The sequence below is a fragment of the Nicotiana tabacum genome, chromosome 16 (assembly GCF_000715075.1).
Source record: "Nicotiana tabacum cultivar K326 chromosome 16, ASM71507v2, whole genome shotgun sequence".
NCBI classification, from domain to species: Eukaryota; Viridiplantae; Streptophyta; class Magnoliopsida; order Solanales; family Solanaceae; genus Nicotiana; species Nicotiana tabacum.
Genome location: NC_134095.1, coordinates 1596615 through 1621031, shown reverse-complemented (window position 1 = coordinate 1621031; position 24417 = coordinate 1596615). Strand labels below are relative to the sequence as shown.

General features: G+C 36.0%; 1 protein-coding gene across 7 annotated transcripts; it reads left to right on the top strand.

Annotated features, from left to right (window-relative positions):
* Positions 1–15844: 15844 nt before the first annotated feature.
* Positions 15845–22185, top strand: LOC107762534 (mitogen-activated protein kinase homolog NTF3-like). Of its 7 annotated transcripts, none has more exons than XM_016580894.2 (5): positions 15866–16326; positions 16522–16609; positions 16744–17141; positions 17395–17821; positions 21224–22185. In XM_016580894.2, the coding sequence occupies exons 4-5, from the start codon at positions 17399–17401 to the stop codon at positions 21917–21919; spliced, it is 1119 nt and encodes a 372-aa protein (XP_016436380.1). In that variant the 5' UTR covers positions 15866–16326; positions 16522–16609; positions 16744–17141; positions 17395–17398; the 3' UTR covers positions 21920–22185. The 7 variants fall into 7 exon arrangements, with proteins under 7 accessions (XP_016436381.1, XP_016436380.1, XP_016436382.1 ...); XM_016580896.2 differs by having other exon boundaries at positions 15870–16326; positions 16525–16609; XM_075232540.1 differs by having other exon boundaries at positions 15978–16326; positions 16744–16835.
* Positions 22186–24417: the final 2232 nt, after the last annotated feature.

The window sequence follows — 24417 nt, the reverse complement described above, 5'->3', positions numbered from 1 at the left end:
TTGCATGCTATTACTACTGCTTACCGATCTCCTTGTTACACCGTGCTTAAAAGAAAATAAGAAGCTAGGCTAGACTGCAATTTTTTCTTGTTGCCTTGGTTTCTTGTCTGCTTGCATTTTTTTCCGGTGTTTTTCTTCTTTTTGACACATGCACTTGAGTTTGTGCTGGGACCTTTTGTTGCAACCTTCTACTTCCCGGTGCCGGGGAATTTTATTGTTTCCTGCTGGGGATTCCTATTGTAACCCTCTGTTTTATTGTCCTCTGACTCGATCTTGAAATGTATGCCTCTATTCTATGGGCGGGCTCCCAACTTCAATATTTGAAAATTAAAGACTTGAAATGTATGCCTCTGTTATCTGGGCGGGCTCCCAACTTCAATGATTGAAATGTAAAGACTGAAATGTATGTCTCTGTTATCTGGGCGGGCTCCCAACTTCGACGCTTGAAATATAAAAACTGAAATGTATGCTTCTGTTATCTGGGCGGGCTCCCAACTTCAATGCTTGAAATGTAAAGACTGAATGTATGCCTCTGTTCTATGGGCGGGCTCCCAACTTCAACAACTGAAATGTAAAGACTGAAATGTATGCCTCTGTTATCTGGGCGGGCTCCCAACATCAACAACAACTTTAAAAATAAGCGACATTCCTCTCTTCAGGCGGGCTCCTGACTTCAAATACACAACTTTTAAAATAAACGCCTTTCCTCTCTTCAGGCGGGCTCCTGACTTCAACAACAACTTTGAAAATAAATCGGCATTCCTCTCTTCAGGCGGGCTCCTGACTTCAACCACTAAATCGCCATTCTATTCTTCAGAGGGGCTCCTGACTTCAACCAATACATCGCCATTCCTTTCTTTAGGTTGGCGAGATTTCAACAACTTTTAAAAACGTCTTTCCTCTCTTCAGGCGGGCTCCTGACTTCAACCACAACTTTGAAAATAAATCGCCATTCCTCTCTTCAGGCGGGCTCCTGACTTCAACAACAACTTTGAAAATAATCGTCATTCCTCTCTTCAGGCGGGCTCCTGACTTCAACCACTAAATCGCCATTCTATTCTTCAGGGGGGCTCCTGACTTCAACCAATACATCGCTATTCCTTTCTTTAGGTTGGCGAGATTTCAACAACTTTTAAAAAATGTCTTTCCTCTCTTCAGGCGGGCTCCTGACTTCAAATACACAACTTTTAAAATAAACGCCTTTCCTCTCTTCAGGCGGGCTCCTGACTTCAACAACAACTTTGAAAATAAATCGCCATTCCTCTCTTCAGGCGGGCTCCTGACTTCAACAACAACTTTGAAAATAATCGTCATTCCTCTCTTCAGGCGGGCTCCTGACTTCAACCACTAAATCGCCATTCTATTCTTCAGGGGGGCTCCTGACTTCAACCAATACATCGCCATTCCTTTCTTTAGGTTGGCGAGATTTCAACAACTTTTAAAAACGCCTTTCCTCTCTTCAGGCGGGCTCCTGACTTCAACAACAACTTTGAAAATAATCGCCATTCCTCTCTTCAGGCGGGCTCCTGACTTCAACCAATACATCGCCATTCCTTTCTTTAGGTTGGCAAGATTTCAACAAAAAACGCCTTTCCTCTCTTCAGGCGGGCTCGATTTCAACAACTTTTAAAAACGCCTTTCCTCTCTTCAGGCGGGCTCCTGACTTCAATCACAACTTTGAAAATAAATCGCCTTTCCTCTCTTCAGGCGGGCTCCTGACTTCAACAACAACTTTGAAAATAATTCGCCATTCCTCTCTTCAGGCGGGCTCCTGACTTCAACCACTAAATCGCCATTCTATTCTTCAGGGGGACTCCTGACTTCAACCAATACATCGCCATTCTATTCTTCAGGGGGGCTCCTGACTTCAACAACTTTTCAAAAAATGTCATTCCTTTCTTTGGATGGCGAGATTTCAACAACCCTTTTTTAAAAACGCCTTTCCTTTCTTCAGGCGGGCTCCTGACTTCAACAAATAAATCGCCATTCTATTCTTCAGGGGGGCTCCTGACTTCAACCAATACATCGACATTCTGTTCTTCAGGGGGGCTCCTGACTTCAACTAATAAATCGTCATTCTGTTCTTCAGGGGGGCTCCTGACTTCAATCAATAAATCGTCATTCTATTCTTCAGGGGGGCTCCTAACTTCAACCAATAAATCGCCATTCTATTCTTCAGGGGGGCTCCTGACTTCAACCAATAAATCGTTTTAAATTATCCTAGGAGAAAATTCATCAGACTAGATTTTGATCCTAGGAGAAGATTCATCCGACTAAGATTTTGTTATATTATCTTGGGAGAAAAATTTCATCAGACCAAGATTTTGACTCTAGGAGATAAATCGTCAGACTAGGTCCATTTTGTTTTGATCTTAGGAGAAAGATTCATCGGACTAAGATTTGACATCTTAGGAGAAAATTTCATCGGACCAAGATTTGATATCTTAGGAGAAAATTTCATCGGACTAAGATTTGGTATCTTAGGAGAAAATTTCATCGGACTAAGATTTCTATCTTAGGAGAAAGATTCATCGGACTAAGATTTGATATCTTATCTTGGGAGAAAAATTTCATCGGACCAAGATTGTATCGGGAAGGAAATTCATCAGATTAGGACTTTTATCCTAGGAGAAAAATGTAAAGATCAATAATTTGAGAAACTTACCTTTGTAATTTCTTCTTTTCTTCTCTTTTTCCTTTGCGCTGCTTTGTTCTTGCTTGATGGGGATAATACCACTGTGGGAGTCTCCTTTCTTCCCCTCCTTCAAATCTCCCGGCTATTTTTTTTTTGTTTAAACTGTTAAATTCTCTCAACACTGCTGGGGATAAAAGTGTTATCTTCTTGGGATAACGTTGTTGAGGATAATGCTGCTGGGGAATTTTATCCATTCAAATTGATGCTTCATTCTTCTGGAAGCTGCTGGGGATGATAATGGCTTTTGCTTTTTCTAAACACCAATTTCATCTCCTTGGTTCTGTGTGCTGGGGATCAACTTCCTCCATTGGAAACTTATTATGTTGGGGGCAACCCTGGTTCAAAGACCACTTCCTTGGTGCTATCTTTATTCTTCCCCAAATGGGTACCTGATTTTCCAGAAAATTTTCTAACTGAACAGGAAATTTTCTGCCCCAGTTTGACAATCTTTCTTGTGGCATGCATTTCTGACATCAATGCCATTTCCTTTACCTGTTTCAAATTAAACAAAATTTGTTAGTTTAAAACGTGGTGGTTGGTTGTGATACTCCTACTGGGAATGGCTTTCCCTTTCTCCTTCCTTGCTCTACGTTCCACAACTTGTTGGGGATGATATTATTTGCTGGGGATAATCCCTTTCCGCTGGGGATATCCCTCTTCTTTTGTGGCACAGCTCGGAAATTGGCTTTTCCCCGACCTTTTAGTCTCGCATGAATTCCTAAATCATGCTCATTGCTCTCCTTGCTGTGTTCATGGGCCTTGGCCTTGAGGTTTATAACATTTGGTTTTGCAAGGATATCCCTCTTGACACTCGTCAATCCTTTTGTCAATTCCCTTTTGCTGGGGATATCTTTCTTGACACTGGCCTCGCGCTTGTTCCTTGCTGACTATACCACTTGGATGTACTAGTCAGATCTCCTCTTGCATGATTGGAGAGTTGATGGCCTATTTTGAAGTCATTTCCCACTGGTACTGACCAAACAGACTCTACTGGGGAATTTTCTATGAAAGGAGAAAGATAAAAAGGAACAGAATAAAAGACAAAGGAAAAAGATGACTCTTTAACAAAAGAAACTATAAATAAAAAAACCTATCACACGCAGACACCGACTCTAATGGTCATGACATGCATATGTGGCCTATCCTCTGCTGTCAATCATCTTTCAAGATCTTCAATTGGCAATTCCCCATCTGATTCTTAATCTTATTCGACTTGTAGTGCCCGAAGGGTTTTCACTATCAAGCCTCTCTCATTTTGGGTTTTTCTCTCAGCTTTCATCGCCTTATGGTGTCCGTGAAGATTTTCACCGATAAGACTCTCTCATTTATATCACTTTCCAGCTGGGGATTTGGAGTGTTGCCGGTATGACTCTCTCTGCTGGAGATTAGAGTCCTTTCTGCTATGGAACAGAATGTTATGTTCGCCGGTAAGACTCTCATTTGTCTGACTTGGCATCTTTTGCAGACTGGTCAGAAGGTCTTTCTTTGGACCGTAATGTGGGTTTTTTGGATAGGCTTAGAAAGAAAGTGTATTAAAGGCTCAAAAACAAAATAAATTTGGGGTTTAAAATTACAACCTTCGAAACCAATTTTGCTTACCTCAAGCGCAACTCTTGCCCCAGTTCATTGCATGGGGATTATTTATTTTTAATTTTTAATTTTTTTTTTTACACCATGACCGAGCCGTGAGGCGCCTACGTATCCTCTTTGAGGAATCAGGTCGAACGTAGTTCTTAATTCCTCTTTTTTCTTCTGACTTTCTTTTGTTTTTTTTAATCATTTTTCTCTTTTTTTCATTTTTTTTTTGTTGATTTTTTTCTTTACCTTCCAGGCTCGTATTTCCTAGTCGTTGCTATTGACTCCGAACGAGGGGTATGAAAGAAAATAAATAAGGCTCAAAAGGGGTAACGAAGGATAAAGTGTTTAGGTAGCAGAACAAAATGCCTTCGTCATTCCAGTCTTCAAAACATGTCAAGTGCAAACAACACAATTGAACATAGATTTATAGTCTCTTCCGACGGTGCTGGTCTTGACAATTATGTTAAACACTTACTTTTCATTTGTCCTTTCTAAAGCACTGTTGGGCGACACTCTCACTCTCATGAACGACCCTCATGCCAATTCGGCGAATCTTGCATTTAATGGTTTTCTTTGTGTTTTACTTGCCCTAATTCCATATGACTCGGGCTTCAAATAATCTCACACCATTCTTATTTCCTTTAAATGGTCTGATCACCTTTCCAGAGTTTTATAATTAACTTTTAAGACTAGGCCCAAACTGTGTGCGCATGCCATGTCCCTAGAATCGGCATTGAGCAAAAATGACAAAAGGACTAAACAAAAAGATGACTGGAAATAATAAAAGACCGGCTTTTGTATTAGACTACCGGCGAAATGGTTTGAATAATAAAACAAACAAAACAACCAGAATAAAATCTTAACACAACCTCAACGAGACTTAAACAAACTGATACGACAAAAATGGAAAGATAAGAAGGTTTGACACAAGACAATATTCGGATTACAACCCTAAGAATAATCCGGATAACAGAAATGACAACAAAATAAACCACCAACAGCTTCTCTCTTGCTAACCAAGGAACGGAGCGTCCTCCCATTTTATCAAAATTGGCCTCTTAGCCACTAAGCGTTGCATTAGTATTGCTAAGACCATTATCAGCTTCCACATCATCAACCTCCGTCAACAAGTTCTTGATAGGGTTCGAGTGCTCCATGTCACTGTTATCGATCACAATCCGCCCTTCTTGGATCATTTTCTCTACTTCCTTTTTCAAATTACGACAACTCTCAATGTTGTGCCCTATGACATTGGAGTGGTACGCGCATCGCGCTGCTAGATCAAAGTTTCTTGCATGTGGATCTGGAGTATATGCGGGGAGCGGCTCAATCAAGCCAGCATGCTTTAGCCTTTCAAACAGACTTGCATAAGATACTCCGATAGGGGTGAGAGCCTTTCCTCGTTTCAGCAACCTTTCGTTCCTAAATGCTAGATTGGGCCGGAAACCTGATCCAGGGGGCTTCCGGTAGGCTTGTGAGGGTGGATAGGCCTTCTGTGGAGCTGGGTATTTGGAAAGTGAAGCCCGTCTTTGGGAATCTCGTGGAGAGAAGTAGCATTGGGGAGGGGAGTAGCGTGGACGAGTGATGGAGCTACTCGGGTAGCTAGGAAAGCTGTCATAAGTGGGTTGGGATGGAGAGTATGGGGGATGGGTAATGCCAGAGTTTGAAAAGCTTGGCGGTGGTGGGGGTGGTGCTTTCCCAGTTATCCATGCCTGATACATGTCTGCCACATGTTGTCTCAGCATTTTCACTTCTTCTACCAACCCGTTGTTCTGTTCGACCAATTGTTGTCGGTCATCAGTACCGACCCACCCTGTTCTGAGGTTCTGTGTCATTTGCTTTGCAGGGAGGAGTTACCACAACCAACCACTTTTCTATATATGAACACAGGAAAGGGAAGCCATCACGTTAGTGTCAGGGCATTTGACATATAATCATATATTAGAGATGCAATGCACCTAAGCAGTTAAACCGTTCTATCAGAGATGCGATGCACTTGCGCTTTCCTTTATTTTTCTTTCTTCCCTTTTTTTTCTTTTTCAGTGGTGGTCAAATCTTATGGAGATTGCCTACGTATCATGACCCCGCATGAATCAGACCTTGCGTAGTTCGGACCAATAAAAGATAAACAATACTAATCATTTTTTCAATTTTCATATTAAAATAAATTGGGTTTCAAAGGTTTGAAGAAGACCTACAAACTCGAATATCAAACAACCCACATATTCTAATCAAAAGATTTACAAACTCCAAAACAAATGGCCATCTTCCTTTCTCCGTTTGACAAATGCAACCAAACGGTTATTTTTGCAAATGTGGCCCCTTCCAAATTTTGAGGCCGGAGAGGATTATTTTATGACACTTTACAAACTTGTCCATTCTTTTACGAAAATAGCCTTTCGACAACTGAAAGATACTCTAAGGCTATTTCGGCAAGAACGGTTTAAGATGCGGCCGAAGCTGGCTCAACTTATTTTGACAAAAAATCCAAACGGTATTCACCTGACCGCTGACTCTTTGTTTTTTTTTCAAATTTCAATGAAAACGTGGTGTTGCAAACACGGCCATTCAGCGCCTCGGGGACGAATATTTTTAAGGCTGTGTGGGTCAACTGAACCAAATCTACAAAATGACCCAAAGGTGGCTGTTTATGCAAAGTCAGCCTTCCGGCGTCCCTTTCGGGAACATTCGGCTATGTCTTGATAAAATAGCGTCATCCGACTTCTTTATGACAAAATGAAAATTTGACATATTTTTTTTTGTTGCTATTTTTTAGCAAAAAGGGGGTTGGACACCACCCGACTTATTTATGACAAAATTAAAATTTTGACACGTTTTTTATTTATATATTGGTTTTTGGCTATTTTAGCAAAAAAGGGGGTTGGACCCGATGAGGGTTGCCTACGTATCTCACATCCGGTGAGAATCAAACCCGCGTAGTTCGAGCTGATCAAGAATAAGTAAATGAACTAACTTCTTTTTTTTTTTTGAATTTGTGAAAGAACTACTTTAAAAGAAGAAAGGAAGTTTTTTTTTTTATTTTCTTTTTTTAAAAGAAAGACTTCTAAGATATTTTTTCTGAATTTTCATTTGTTTTTTTCTTATTCTAAAGAAAAAAGAAAATATTTTTCGGAATTTTACCTTTAATCAAAGAAATGCTTCTAAAAATATTTTTTTTTTGAATTTTGAATTTTCTTTTTAATTTTGAAAGAATTTTTATTTTATTATATTTTTTTTAAAAATAATAATAAAAAAACTTACTAAAGAAGTCAATAATGGAAAATATTTTTGAATTTTTTTTTTTTGAAAATTGGGGGTCTAAAAAAACTTTTCTAGACTTTTGGCAAGACAAATATTTTTTGCAACTAATAAAGATATACATATATATTTTGGAAATAAAGAAAAACTTTTTGGACTTATATATATATATATATATATAAATAAAGAAAAACTTTTTGGACTTATATATATATATTTGTGACAAATAATGAAAGACTCTTTTTATTTTTTAATTTTTTTGCATTTTCATAAACAAATAAATAAAAAAAACATTATTAAAAAAAAATAAGACTCTTTTTTATTTACATTTTCATGGCAAGACAAACTATATTTTTTCTATTTTTTTTTTGAAAAAAAAAACAAGACAGAACAACGACTTTTTTTTATTTTCCTTCTATTTTTCCTTTGCTTTTAGTAAAACAAACTAATAAAATATTTTTTTTTTCAAAATTTCGGCAGAGTTTTGACAGTATTTGGGCATTGGTTTTTTTTTTTAAAAATAAACAATCAATTCTCTAACCGCTATTTCTTTTTTTTCAATTTCAAAATATTATTCCTGATATTCAAAAGTCAGTCAACACACAAATCCGGATCAAATAAATGCGCAAGTAGCAACAAGTAAGATGCATCAGGATGGTCATTTTTATTTTTTGGTACATCTGTCCTAGACAGACCCAACCCCTGTGTTGAGCCTCCAAAGTCAAATGCACGTGATGCAAACAAACGTTCCTACTAGGGATCCGGCATGAAGCTGAGTTATTCTAAGTGAAAAACCTGAGGCATATTGTTCTAGCCCTGGCTTACCCAAGTGGACAGCTTGAGCCGAAGTGGGGGCAACGTACCGGGAGCACGAAAGTCTACCCGACCTAGTTACTTGTCCCAACTTCGTTTTATTTGGTATGACTTCTAACAGAAAGGTGGGCCACGCGCACGTGTACACCATAAATTCAGAAGACTCAGAAGGAAGAAAGGTTTCGTAGCAGTTTTATATACACAATTCAAATAATATTAAAGCGGTAAAAGCATCACTTAGCACATTAAGCATATATCATGTAAAAATCAGATAATAAATAAAGCCAACTATAGCAGTTATTTTAAGCTCGAATTCTTGAACTCTGAACCAGAGATTCTGGGTTTTGTTCCCCAGCAGAGTCGCCAGAGCTGTCGCACCTCCTTTTTCCGCCCCCGCAAGGGTGCAGGGAGTTTTTTCCAATTGAAGGACAATCGAAACGGGATTTATTTAATTATTTCAGAGTCGCCACTTGGGAGATTTAGGGTGTCCCAAGTCACCAATTTTAATCCCGAACCGAGGAAAAACATGACTCTGTATTACAGTCCGCGAACCAGAAATCCGGATAAGGAATTCTGTTAACCCGGGAGAAGGTGTTAGGCATTCCCGAGTTCCGTGGTTCTAGCACGGTCGCTCAACTGTTATATTCGGCTTGATTATCTGATATAATACGTATTATAAACTTATGTGCAAATTTTATCCCTTAGCCGCTTTTTTTTATTATTATTATTTATTGTTATTACTTTACGAAGAATTGCAACATTGTGAAAATGTATTTCAAATCACGTCGCAATCAATGCACCCGTGGTTATCGACACATTTCGACTCCGTTGAGATTTAGATTTGGGTTACATAAATGCACACCCGTATTTAAGAAAATAACATTATTAAATACGCGCCTAGAGCGACTAGCGTATCATTATTTTGGGTAGGGCCGTGAAATTTGCTAAAACGGCTCCTCCCTAATTCTAAGCAATTAAATGTACATTTATTGAGGGCCCCGCAATCTATACATTTTATTAAGCGAGGCTCATCTCATTTATTTTAAATGGACAAATCTTAAAGCGACTACATTTTGCTATTTAAAATTAGTCTCTAAAATGAATAAAGAAAATCCTAATTAATTACGTTTTTTTATTATTATTATTATTAAGAAAACATGACATGCTAATTGCTTGATTAATACAAATATTGATGAAAAAGGAATTTTATTCTTAATTTCGAAATTATAAATAAAATAAAAGTTCAACAACTAATATCCAAAAGAATCAAATACAACTCAACATTGTTATATAAAAAAAACTATTGATATTAATTATTCACAACCATTTGACACTAGATTTAGCTATAATTACTAAAGCTTATTAGAAAGTTTATTAGACTTAAACGTTCTTCTAATCTTGCTTGAACTCAAATCATGTCTTAATGCCTAATTTACGAAATTTAATTTAAATTCATGCCTTAGCTAAATTTAGCTACTTATTCATGATTAACCTACTGTTGATAATCTTGAAACCTTCCTAACTAGTGAGTTAACCTGTTTTGCCAAACTGATTCATTAAAGACTAACTTATGTTATTATTATTCTTTTTTTTCTTATTCCAATTATTATTTAGTAATACATGAAATAGCTTAAATACAATCAACAAAAGGAACAAAGAAAAACGAAATTAAAACTTCAAATTTTCATTCTTCATATGTATTCATGCTTCATATTTCGGATTACAATAACCAGCGTGTCAGTTGTGTACCTGATATTAGAAGCAAAAAAATGAAGATGAGAATCAGCAGCAGTAATAACAGTATAGCACAGCAGCAACAACCCAGCAACAAAAACAACCCAGGAAAAGAGTTTGCAAACCAGTAGAGCAGTAATCCCAAAAACAAAAGCTTCAAGCTTTGATGAAACAACAATTAATTCTGATTTCAAACAATGAAAGAAAGCAGAATATTTTTTTTAGTTTTTTTTTAAAAGTTTAAATATTTTTCGGAATTTTCTCTCTCTTAAATGTTCAGCCCTTTTCTCTCTCTTGTTTTCAGATTTGTTTTCTCTCTCTCGTTCTTATTCTTTCTGTCTATCTGTCTGTGTTTTTTCTTCAAGACTTCCTATATATAATCTCATCCCATAAATCTTTTAATCAATTAAAATCAACTCATTTTCTCTACCAAACCCATTATCTTCTCACTCATCCCCATTACATTAAATAAATATATCACACCACCCCATTATATTTTGTCCCCCATGCTTCACTAAATAAATACAAGATTCCTCCTCACTAAATTTTGTCTTGTCCCCCCTTTATATTAAATAACTATATCACAACCCACCCCATTTCATTTTGTCCCCCATGCTTCACATAAAAAATTACAAAATGTACAATTCCTAAACTACCCCTCCGACCTTATTACAAATTACTATTTTACCCCCGAACGTACTACAAATTACCAAACTACCCCATCAGCTATAACAATCAATTAATCAAACTTAACCAAAATATAGACAATATGATCAATTTCTAACAATGTTCAAACAACAAATCACATGAACATGATTTCTTCAATATTTCAACAACAAATCACATGAACACAAATTGAACAACAAAGAACAACTAAAATTTGATTGAACAATATTTTTAGCAACAAACAATCCTATTTTCGGATTCAACAACAACAACAAACAAGTATATTTAGATTTCTAAATTCAATCATATTGAACTTAAAATCAACTCTAACAACATTACAACTAATAATTCCTATATTAAACTTTAAACAAGATTATGAGACAAATTCAAGAAATAATCATAAATGATAAACAATAAAACAAGAAATCAAACTATACAAATTTCGGATTCAAGATCAACCAAACAAAGTATGAACATGAATGAATCCATTTTTTTTTAAAACAACAAACATGACGGATTAAATGACTAAACCAACATATTTCCCTAACACAACTAAATTCTTTTAGACAAATAACAAGATCGACGAAGAAACAATTATGAACTTAAACTTGAACTTAACAATATTAACAATTTCTAAAAATACATAAAACACATGAAACAAATTGAAGAAATAATCAATTAAATTTCAATTTGAATCTAACAAACATTTAAACTAACAAATTTTTACCTTTTTTACAAAATAAATAAAATTAACATGACATAAACATGAAAAAACTAATTAAATTTCCATTTGAAATCTGAAAATTAAATCACATGAACAAACAACACAAAAAATCAAATATCTAACGATTTTAGATTCGAGAAATATCAAAACGAAATACGGACAAACATAAAACTCAAAATCTACTAACCGGATCGAACGACATACGTACGGACTGTTTTGACGACCAAAGCATCGAACGAATGACGATGATCTTGGATGGAAACAATTTGTCCGGAAACGAATCTCGCACCAAGATAACTTGACGCCGAAGACGACCACGAACGGACGACCAAAGAAGGTGGTCGTTTGGCATCGTTTAAAAACGAACAATGGCAGCCCGTCCCAAGCAGAAGGCAGCAACAACTCGATTCGTGAAGAAGACGAATGTGAGGCAGCATTGCGGCAGCAGCTCGGAGGAAGGAGGAGAAGCAGCGGCGACGAAGGAGCTTGGTCAACGGACTATGGTGAAGCAGTAGCGTTTGGTCGATGCCGAATAGCAGCAGCAGTGGCGTGTCGAGCAGCAGCAGTGTCGACGCAGGCCAGCAGCAGCAATGGCATGTCGAGCAGCAGCAGTGGCGACGCGGCTGAAGCGAGCTTCGCGTTGGGTTGTTCATGGTTTTTTGAGGTCGTTCATGGGAGGGCAGCTTGGAGGTGTTGGTGCGTGTGTGTGTGAGTGTGACGTTGGGCAGCCATGGTTGAGCTTTGAGGGGGAAGCCATGGATGACCTTGGAGAAACTTGAGGAAGAAGAAGAAGATAGGAGGGGGGGGGCTTCTTAGTTTTTAGGGTTTTTTCTTCTTTTTTGTTGTTTTGTTTTTGTAAAATGTAAGATAATAGGATGTTGGGCTATAGACTGGGTCGACCTAGTTCGAAATGGACTGGGTCGTTTGGGAAGATTGGGCCATTTTTTGGGCTTGTGACTTGAAATCGAAGAAGAGACCCAATTCCGACTTTCTTTATATTTTCGCTCTCTTTTCTTCTTTTATTTCTCTAAAACTAAATTATAAAAATACTTAACTTATTATTAAGAACTAAATTAAGTTATAAAAGCGCAAATTAACTCCCAATAACAATTAACGCACAATTAAGTAATAATTAAGCATAAAATTGTATATTTGGATATTAAATGCTAAAAATGCAAACGATGCCTAATTTTTGTGATTTTTATATTTTGTAAAACAAACTTAATTACTAACAATTGTAGAATTAAATCCTACATGCAAAATGTGACATATTTTTGTATTTTTTATTAATTTAGCAAATAAACATGCACAAACAAATACAAATAATTATTCAAAATATCATAAAATATCACAAAAATTGCACACCAAGAAAAATTATTTTATTTTTGAATTTTTTTGGAGTAATTCTCATATAGGGCAAAAATCACGTGCTTACAGTTGCTAGTTGACCGGATCGTTTATATAAATAGCATGTTCCTACAATACTATCAGTCTTTCCACAATATATCAACACCCTATATTCATATGGTATTGAGTCTATCATGAACGAATATAATACGATTTTTAACTAAGCAAGGTTGTTAGGTATATTCCTATATTAACCGCAAAATCTTTCCCCAAGCCACGGGTTCAGAAACAAGGTCTCTCTAATTCTACTCTAATCTAAACACGGCTTTCCCAAGCATAGCATAGATAGTAACTAGAACTCAACTAATGGCCAAACAATTAAGCAATTATGCACATAATTAGAAAAGCAACCAAAGATGATAACTCGAATCAACGGTAATATAATTAATGAACTTCAATATTCATGACAACCACAACCCTAGAACATGAAGTTTAGCTCCACATAGATATGGTAGCAAAACAACCATTCATCAAAAGAAACGTAAAGATTACTAAGTTTGATGGAAGAAAAATAGAATCTGATGAATTCTGGCCTCCACGGCGACTCCGTGCTCTCTTTAGGTCTAAAGTATGTCCAAATTCCTCTAAAAAATATTTTTACATGTATTTATACCAAGTAGGGTCGGGCCCAGATGAAAACAACTTTTCTTAAGCGAACTGGGATAAGAACTCTGTAAAAATTGCACAGGCGCGCCGCATGGGGCGACGCACCAGGCGGGGCATCTGTGGAGAACTTCAGAGAGCATGCAAATTGAGGGCAACGACCTTTTACACCACGCGCCGCGGTTGTATCTTTTTCTCAGAGTGAATCTTTTTCGTTGATTTTTTAAGTCCAGACGTGGTTCTCGACCCCCGAACGCAATCCCGGCTTAATCTTTTGGGCTTTTACTCAGACTTCAAAGCTCCAAATAGCTTGAATTCATTCCATAACATCTACATCACCCGGAATCACTCCTACAAGGCATAAAACACGCAATTAGTGCAAAACACTAGCGATTAAAGTTAAAACTCAATTAAAGTGCAGTAAATTATAGTACGATAAGCGACTAAAATACGTAATTATAGCCTACCATCAACTAGCCTAATATCTCTGAGAGCAAATTTATGCAAAATACTCATTGAGCTTAAAATAATTACCCCTCTCTACCCATTTGAAAACTATTTATGATATATACCTATCCAGTTAATTATTTTGCACCCACCCACCACAAACTATTTACGGTCGTTCTCCCTACCCATTTTTTTAACCAAGTCAAATCAAGTCAGCCGAACCAACCCAAGCCAAGCGAACTAAGGCGAGTCAAGCCAAGCCAAGCCAAGCCAAGCCAAGCCAAGCCAAGTCGAGTCAAACCGAGCCAAGCCAAGCCGAACCAAGCCAAGCCAAGCCAAGTCAAGCCGAACCAAGGCAAATCAAGCTAAGCTAAGTCTAATTAGTTTTAACTGGATAGTTATGTATCGTAAATAGTAGCTCAATGGGTATTTTACATAAATGCTCCTCAATTAACCATGTCCAAAAGCCCAAAATAATTTAAATGAAGTCCAATAAGCTTTGGGCATTTTCATCTTTTACCGGAGCTTTTTACCTAGACACTTGAAGTTTGGAAAAAAGTGCCGCTTAGCCCTTTGAGTTTGAGGTTATTTAAGAGACTTCAGTACCCCTACATGATTAAATTGAAGAAGTGGTCATCCTCATTTGATTTCACTAGTAAATCTCTAAATTTGAGAGAGCGAGTCTTCATTGCACTTAAATTATTTGATAAGTGAAAATGTTCGGACCAATAAGAGCCAATATTACTAGGACGGGAAACACGTACATTTTTTATTTAAAAATCTACATATCCTTGATATAAAATGTTCTTTTTTCTTTTGTGTTGCTATAAGAATGAAAAGAGTACCATGATATTTTTGTTAATTGTTGTGATTTAAACATATATACGGTGTACTTATTGCTTTTCCAAACGTCAAGAGGCTCATTATCTTCCAAAATTCAGGGGTCTCAATGAAATTTATATTATTTACCCCATTTTTTCTGACATATTTGCCTCTTATCAAGGAAGACTTAAGTTATTTTATATTTACACAAGTACGTTTGAAATGGATCTGTTCTATATATTATGGATTATGGAGCTTATAAAGGTCACAAAAATGGAGCAATTTCACTCCATTATCACAAAAATATACTATTATTTTTTAAGGATAGCCATGGCAAAATAGATAAAAATAAATATCTTTCCTTATTATTAACTAAATATGAATTAAATAATGATCTTTTAAATATAGATCAAATATGGATAAGAATATTATCCACTAAGAAATGTATAACCAATGGGTTTAACTTTTATATTTTTAAAGATTCAAATTGGGATTTTCTCAAGTTTGTGAGACTAAAAATTTCCCCCAAAAGTGATCAATGATTATATTCAAGAAGTTATGGATATCTATATTATACGTCGGTTAATCCATTTTCTATCCGTATTATTATCCGTTTTGCATTATAGGTTTTCGACCCGCCTATATCTGATCTGACCCGTCCATTTGCTGCCCCTACTTGAGGGAGTTGGTCACTTACTTCTTCACATGATTCACTTATAATTATTTTCAAGATAAAAATTGAAAATAGTCCCTTATCTTTAGAAGGTATATATTTAAAATTATATCTTACAAATGAAGCACTTATAGTCCCAAAAGTATGCCAAAAGGAGCATATTTTTGACAATAGAAAATATATTTGTGAGAAAAAAAGTTAGAAATTGAAAGATGAACAATATTATTATTTTTTTATAAAAGCTTTTATTTGATTTGGCTGATACTGATAGAGTAATATTAATGAAGAGATACAGCTAAAAATAGATAGCAAGCAAAATTTGAAAAAGTGAAGGAAAAGAGGAGAGTGTGCTAATAATGATAAAGTTAATGGGAAAAATAAATATGAATAATATAATATCCAATTTTAGAACTAAGTTAAGTGAATGTGTCCTCAACTTCATCACTGTGTGATCCACTTTCAGACAATTACACTCTGATCGCGACAAGATAACGGATCAACAGTTACTGTGTGTGTATGTGTGAGAGAGAAAAAGAGAATATCCCAAAATCTTTTATATATTTATAGTATATATTATCCCCTTTCTAAATTATGAAGAAAACAAAGAAATGTGAGGCTAATTAATCTGGATCTTTTCTGATCTGATTCTTGTTGGGTATTTTTGGGAAAGCCGTTTTCTAGGTGAGCTAACTAGGGTTTGTTTCTTTTGAGCCACAGAATTGGGAAATGCGAAATCAACTCTACTTGAATGTAAATGAGGTTTTCTTGAAAAGGGTTTTTTTTTGCTTTCTGAAGCTGAATTGAACAGAAATTGTTTCAAAAGTTTGAATTTTGATGATATGGGGTTGAAGAAGATGAGCTTTTTGCGGTGAAGTTATAGGGGTATAAGCTGAGTATACACTAAAGGTGAGTGCTTTTTTAGTTTCTTTGTTTTCAATTTCATTTGTTTTGTGAGATCAGTGAAACTATGCATCATTAATTAGCAAATTTTATCTATTAAAGCTTCTTTCTTTCTTTGTTTTTTTGACTACTTTTCCTAAATATGGATAATTTGACATGGTCCGTGAGCAACATTAACTTTCTTGTTTATATTTATAAAAGAAGCTTCTGCTTTTAGCCGAGGGTCTGTCGGAAACAGCGTCAAGATCTGCCGTACACACTACCCTCCCCGGACCCGGTTGTTGTTGTTGTAAGCTTCTGCCTTTGCCATGATTTATCCAATTTGATTAAGCAGAAAAATAAGTACTTTACTAAGTTAATTGTTAATAGAAGTCCCAAATTAGTAACAATGGTTCTTCTTGTAATCTCCACATTTTCATACAGATTTAGAAGATATTAATGGTTGGATATGGTTGGAATGTTATGGCATTAATCAAGAAGTTACCGTTCGGGAGAGAGCTTTTATGATCTTACTGGTATTGAATTGTGTGAGCTGCTTCATTTAAAAGCTGGAGATATTAAAGAGAAGATACTTTTATTAGTTTATTTAGGTCTGCAATAGGTTGTGCTCTTCTGTAAGGGAAAGCTGGAAAACCATTCCTCATTTACTCGGGAATGGTTTTAAGACGTCTTACTGCAAGTTGTTTGCTCCAAGCATTTAGATCATAAGCAGTGCTTCAGCTGAATTTCAAACTATTGTGAACAAATGAGTTGCCAATTATGTGAGTTGCCAATTATGAAAGTCACGCTCGCAAAGAGTGGTAGGCATCAGAATTAGGGAGGTAAACTAATGTAATTTAGTTCTTTGCATTTTTGGGTGGTTGTTCAGTATGTTCAGTTTGCTCATAAATTTTTGTGATCAGTTTACAAGCACTTTCCTTTCCTTTGCTTTTTTAGCTGGTTTTGGAGTTTATTAATGGTTAATATTTTTGTAAACGAGCAACTTATGCCTCATGTTTCCTAAGTTATTACGCGTAGAAAAAGTTTTATGGTATTTTTTCCTAACTCATTATGCCTGGTTTGCCACAATTTCAGGAATATGGCAACTCCAGTTGAGCCTCCTAATGGGATTAGGACCCCAGGGAAGCATTACTACTCTATGTGGCAATCCCTCTTTGAAATTGATACGAAATATGTACCTATTAAGCCTATTGGTCGAGGGGCCTATGGAATTGTTTGTTCTTCCGTTAACAGGGTAACCAATGAGAAGGTTGCAATCAAGAAAATAAACAATGCTTTTGAGAACCGTATTGATGCTCTGAGAACTTTGCGTGAGCTAAAGCTCCTTCGCCACCTTAGACACGAAAATGTGATTGCTCTGAAAGATGTGATGATGCCAATCCACAGGCGAAGTTTCAAAGATGTTTACTTGGTTTACGAACTAATGGATACTGATTTACATCAGATAATCAAATCCTCTCAAACACTTTCAAATGATCATTGCCAGTATTTCCTATTCCAGGTACTTTTATCCCAGGGAGAGCGCTATCTATGTTACATACTTACATGCAACAATCTGGATATGATAGTTAGAAGCTTCATGCTTGTGTAGCTGTCTTTTACTTTCTCTTTGAACTCATTCGACTATTTGTTCTTTCTTGTATTGGTCTCTCTGTCTCTCTCTCTCTCTCTCTCTCTCTCTCTCTCTCTCTCTCTCTCTCTCTCTCTCTCTCTCTTAAATGTGAATTCCAATGGTTGTGGTGTGGATGTTTGGAGGAAATATTCTTGCTTCAATCCTCATCGTGATTGTCTTGTTCCTACGATTAAACTGAGGTATACCATATTTGAGGGTGAGTTGATAGACCTTGACGTTCGTGTTCTAACTGGGACAATTGCTTATGTTCTTCGACGCGTCAGTCATCCAAGTGGTGCTAGCTTTAGAAGGAGTATAGTAATATGGATACTGATGTGAGCCTAAATCTACTCAATGGTTGCTATTTGTCGGCCTCTTGATCTTCTTTACTTCTCAATCTTTTATGATTTTCTTTACTTATAGCACTGCCATTAAAGGTTAGTCGAACAAATAACCAAGTGGCCTGTTGGATTAGTAGAAGAGAGAAGAAGCATACTTTCTGTTTATCAAGTGAACGTTGTGCATTTTAACGGCCTAAATTATTTAACAGTCATGTAACTGAATGTTGTCCAAGCAGATAAAAATCACAGAGGTGCATTCCTTTCTGCCTGGGAATCTAAAGTCAATATCGTAGTAATTTGTATTTTCTCTTAAATAAGATTTTCATTTCCCACAAGGCTCTCCGTTGAAAGGGAGGGGTGGGGGGGGGAGGGTTCTCTACGCTATCTAGTTTTTAACTAAGGTGAGTGTTGTCTAAGTTCCTGAATATCCATCTATGTACATGATCTGTGTGCTATTATCTGATTGTTTTGTTTCATTGTCAGTCTTCAAGCATAGTAGAAGCTATAGATTTACATAACACCTATATATTCCTAAGCATGCATATCTCCTAATGTTATTCAACCACCACTAGAGCAGCGGTAAAAAATAATTTTAGTATGGATAACTTATATGCACTGAACCTGTCATGATTTTTTCACACTATTACTATAATTTAACCTATTACAACAGGTTACTTACCATTTGTTCTAGATTATCGATCAATCCTATTAAATAGAGTTACCTGCAATTATCTTTTAAGTGACCTTATTGTGTAAATATTATTTTACACCATCGGTGCATAAAACTCAAAAGTTTGTGGTATTAACCCACTTCCGTTTATAATAGAAATTATGGAGAAAACTATGTCAATTGATAAAGTGAAAAACTTGAAATAAGTAGGTTAACTTTTCAACCATAAAATGATCTATAGCAATAAAGATATGAAGGAGGTTAAAGCTCGAACTGAATTGAGCTTTAATTCCCTTCCGTTGGTCTTTATCGCTATAAATCATTTTATAGTTGAATCAATTGAGGAAATTAGCCTACTTTGCGTTATTTCAACTTTATCACTTGACAAAGTTTTTTTTTTCTAATTGCTATTATAAATAGAAGTGGTTATACTCAAAAAGGTTGACTTCTATGCACTGTAAAGAAATATTTACAAAATAGGTTGCTTAAAAGGTAATTGCATGCAATTCTTTTTAATAGCGTTGGTTGGTAACCTAGAATAAATGGTAGGTAACCTCTTATAGGCTATAATAGGTTAAATTAGAGTGAGTGTGTGAAAAAATCCCACGCTGAAGTATTTTTTTACAGCTACTTCAATAGTGATTGAATAACAGTAAGAAATTTGCACGCTTAGGAATATATAGATGCTATGTAAATCTAGAGCTTCTACTATGCTTGAAGACATACGACTAGTCGTTCCGTATCAAATTGTTACTATCTGGATAAGGTCTCTCCGGTAGGAGACACAACATGGCCGCTCACCCTCCCAGCCAAACTCTTCCTATTCTGTTATTCCACTCAAACCCCTGCATGTCGTCTGTTCTTCAACATCCCTACTTTTCTCCGATCGGACATTTGTCCTTCCAATTCTCACCTTCCACTCCACGTTGATGAGATTCACAAGAATTTGTATATTTGGAAGATCACTTCTTCCATTCTTATGCAGATGAATCCACTGCAGAACTTCTTCTTATAAAAGTATATTGATGCGTAATTTATTGTGGGAATTTAGCTTTCTTTTTTTTTCCCAGACCCCACTAAGTGGGATTATACTGGGTTGTTGTTGTTGTTGTTGTTGCTTTCTTTTTTCTTCTTATTTTGTTTGCTTGAAAGATTATTCTACTTGTTGTGGATGATTAAAAAATAAAGGAAAAAAAACATTTTCAATTTATCTCAAGTGTTATGCATCTTGCAGGATCTTTTTCCAGTACCAGAAAGCTGTAGTTCCTTAATCACATGCCTATGGAGACAAAATATCGTGAAACTATAAAAACAAATGTAAAAGTACCTTCTTCTTTTCTTGTTTTGGGTTAAATTTTGTTTGAAATCTGTGGCCGGCTTACTGCTTGGAACCATTCCGCCTATAGTATCTCTCTGTTTTATGATGTCCTAATAATATCTTCTTCCTTCAATAAAAGATTAGATTAAGCATTAGTCGAATCTCATCTATTTGAAAATATTCTAATTTTTCCTTGGAATATTATCTAGATGAGCTCCTCTTCTCAGCTTGTGCTAGTTTTACAGAGGCTCATATACTCATCCAGATGCCAAAGTAGAGCACCACTTAACAATTGACACATTATATTTATACCTGTTTCCCAGCTTCGCTCTTCAAGACAAGACTGTGCTAAAGTCTTGTGCAATATTTTTTAGGTGTCTCTGCCTTCCGTGCATATCCTACATTACTCGTTCATTTCTTGTTGGTTTAATCCATCAACTTATACGAATTTCTCTAATCTATATTCCAGAATGTTGGTTCCTTGCCCTTCTTTCCAGAATCCACTGTTAGCAAGCTTGGACTTCGGTTTAGTTGGTTATGGTTTTATTCCATTGGTTTCTGTTTGTGGAACACATTTTTGTTAGTGATCCAAGAGTGTGACACATGAAGATGGGAAATGGCTTTATCCTGTGCACTCTTCATCTCTAGCCCCCACCCCTAAACATGCCATGGAATAGCTTTGTCATCTGATGGCGTTTTCTGGACTAAGGATGCTTTACCGTTCCTTTTTCCTTTTTTCTTTTCCCTATTATTTCTCTATCTTCTTCCCGTGTGGATAAATTGGAGAAAAATCTCATAAAGTAGGCATCCCCAGGCTGCTACATATAAGAGCTGAAAAACAAAGGACTTAAAAGGATCTTAAAACTTAAACAGGAATGAGATGTCCACTTGTGTGTATGCTACTGCTCAGTTCTGCTGATTTAACTGTTTTGACTGCTGAAACTAATTTGATTTGTCTGCAGTTGCTTCGAGGTCTGAAATATCTCCATTCTGCAAATATTCTTCATCGTGACTTGAAACCTGGGAACTTGCTTATCAATGCTAACTGCGATCTGAAGATATGTGACTTCGGGCTGGCACGCACGAGCAGTGGCAAGGACCAGTTTATGACTGAATACGTTGTTACACGCTGGTATAGGGCTCCGGAACTCCTCCTTTGCTGTGACAACTATGGAACATCGATTGACGTATGGTCTGTTGGTTGCATTTTCGCGGAGCTCTTAGGGAGGAAACCCGTCTTTCCAGGTACTGAATGCCTTAACCAACTTAAACTGATTATCAACATCCTTGGCAGTCAGCGAGAAGAAGATATTGAATTTATCGATAACCCAAAGGCGAGGAAGTACATCAAATCACTACCATACTCTCCCGGAACACCCTTTTCCCGTCTCTATCCCCATGCTCATCCTTTGGCCATCGATCTCCTGCAGAGAATGCTCGTGTTTGACCCTTCGAAAAGAATTAGTGTTATCGAAGCACTTCAGCATCCATACATGTCCCCCTTGTATGATCCAAACACTGACCCCCCAGCGCAGGTTCCTATCAATCTTGACATAGATGAGGACTTAGGGGAAGAGACCATAAGGGAAATGATGTGGAACGAAATACTCGAATACCATCCTGAAGCGGCCTCAGCTGCTATGGAAGTTGTTCTATGAGCTGCTTCTTGAAAAGTTGTTGAGGTAATGTTAGAGCTTTTTGTAACTTATCTCTAATAAGATTTCCGCGCTTTCAATAATATCAAGTCTTGATTCATCGACAGTTTGAGCTGTGATGCATATAAGAACTGCTTGTATAAGCTTGAACTTCTCGAGCATGTAACGTCTTAATCTGTATATATGTGTGGTTTTGTAAGTCTAAGCACCTTTTATGCTACATGAATGTAAGGCAGTTTTATTTGTTGTGCTGCCATGATTGTGATGTTTATTGATGTTGGCTCTTTTAACCTGCCTTTGAGATACTGACATAGACAAGTTTATAAGAAAATTACATTTACAGTTATGTGCCTAAAAATTAGTTCATATCTAGTGGTAACAGAGTATGCACATAGAAGAAAAGTTCTTAACAGCTTGTTTGGATGGTTGTTACCTGTTGTATTGTATTGTATCGTATTGTTGCTTTAAATACATTGTTTGTTTTGATTCTTACTTAAACTTTATTGTATCGTATTGTTAAATCTGTCATTACGTAACAACGAAAAGTGTCACTTTATGTAACGACAGATTTGGTGTGGTTGCGTTTATACCTCACTTTTTCTCTTATTTTGCCTTTCCTTATTATTAAATAATCATATTTTATCTTTTACCCTACTTTTTTATATAATAATTCTACTCAATATCCTATTTTTTTTACTAGTAATATTGCAAGTTTATCCGTCTTATTGTTGGTGTGTGACATTATGAACCAACGGCAAACTTTACAATCTATCCAAACGTGGTACTTATCAAACAATATATATACATTGCAGTATAATATAAATGATACATTATGAAATGACATGTGACAACCATCCAAACAAGCTGTAAGCATAGAGATTTGTACGGGGAACATGTTAAGCATCCTTTTTTTTTTTAATTATTAAGCATCCTTTTTTTTTTAATTATTAAGCATCCTGAAAAAAAATTGTGTTAAAGTTAGAAAGCCGTAAGACATGTGATAATTATACATTTCTGGGTAATCAATGTACGCTGATCAACAAGGTAATCTTTGACTCTATCGAACGTACAGAATTGGAGGTATTATTCTATCGATGTCAAGTCATAATGATTATTGAGATCTGCCACTATTAAGAAGCGTCAAAATTAGGACTCATAGTCTCTATTGAGAACATATTACAATTATATTGAAAATGTAATTATTTTGTACATTAACGTATATAACTTGGTTCCATTTTCCTTCTCAAATAATTGAAGACCCAACAGGTGTCTCTTTAATTGATATACGATCATTAAGTACAGAAACCAAGAACAATATTTTAAAAAAAAAATCCAAATCTACAGAAATGCCCCAAGTGATGATTTCGTAGTCTTAGGCCCATGTTAAATTAAGCAAAATGTCCATTCCATACCCCATAAGGAACTGAATGGTATAGAATTAATTATTAATTGAAAAATGACATTGTATAGTCGCTCTTAAAATAATAGTAGAAAATATATATTTTTTATATGTACATACATTTCTTTATGTTACATAGAAAAAAATTACGAATTTTATATACTTTTGCGGCTATCTAATGTAAATAGTTTATGTCGCGGGCTAAAAGTGATCGTTGCCCATTAATTAGGGAGAAATTCAAAAATAACAAATTTACAAGTGGTCATTCAAAAATATCCACAATTTTAAAAGTAATTGAAATTTAGTCACTTTTCATGTAAAGATAAATCTGAACGAAAACACCGTTCAAAATCCGAAAAAATACTCCAGTATAATATACTGGAATTCCAGTATAATATACCGGTCCAGCATAAAATACTGGAGATTGGAGCCGGTACACCAATCTCCACTATATTATACTAGAACTTTTCGCGTGTTGGAGGCCCAGCATAATATGCTGGAAGTTCATACACAGGTGCGTCGATCTCTAATATATTATGCTGGAACTTTCCGAGTTGCAGCAAAATAGTGGCTATTTTTCAATAACTTTGAAAATGCTGGCTATTTTTCAATGACTGGTCCGAAAACTGGCTAGCCCGTGTTATTTTTACCATTAATTAATTAATTAATTATTGGTTCCATTTTGAATGATTTACATTAATTGAGTGAATATTTTAATATTGTGGATTCTGCCCCACATGTTCCCCATCAAACCGCACCTATAACATGTAGCTGAATAAAAATCTCCTAGTTTTTCGGTCAATCAAGCAAAATTTCTTTAACCTACTTTTCTCTCATGTGTCCATGTGCATATTAATCCCAGAAAATTATTGTTGTATAGTTTTAGGTCTTTTGAATTCTTAATAAAATTGGAGATAAGAGGTTGTACTTATGAAAGCATATTAATTTCAGTTGAATTTTTTCTTTTAATTTTGCGTTCAGCCTACTCCAATAATTTTGGTGGGTCGTATTAGATTTCGAAGTGAAAATTCGTTGACATTGATGGAACATATTAAATAAATCCAACGCAATTTTCTGAGGACAAAAAAGTAACAACTGAATT

What these genes read in the sequence shown, in the direction of transcription:
- LOC107762534 (XM_016580895.2), top strand. Translation starts at nt 17,399, where the DNA reads ATGGCAACTCCAGTTGAGCCTCCTAATGGGATTAGGACCCCAGGGAAG. An exon ending in GCCAGTATTTCCTATTCCAG is followed by an intron (nt 17,822 to 21,223) that starts GTACTTTTATCC and finishes ATTTGTCTGCAG; the next exon opens with TTGCTTCGAGGTCTGAAATA.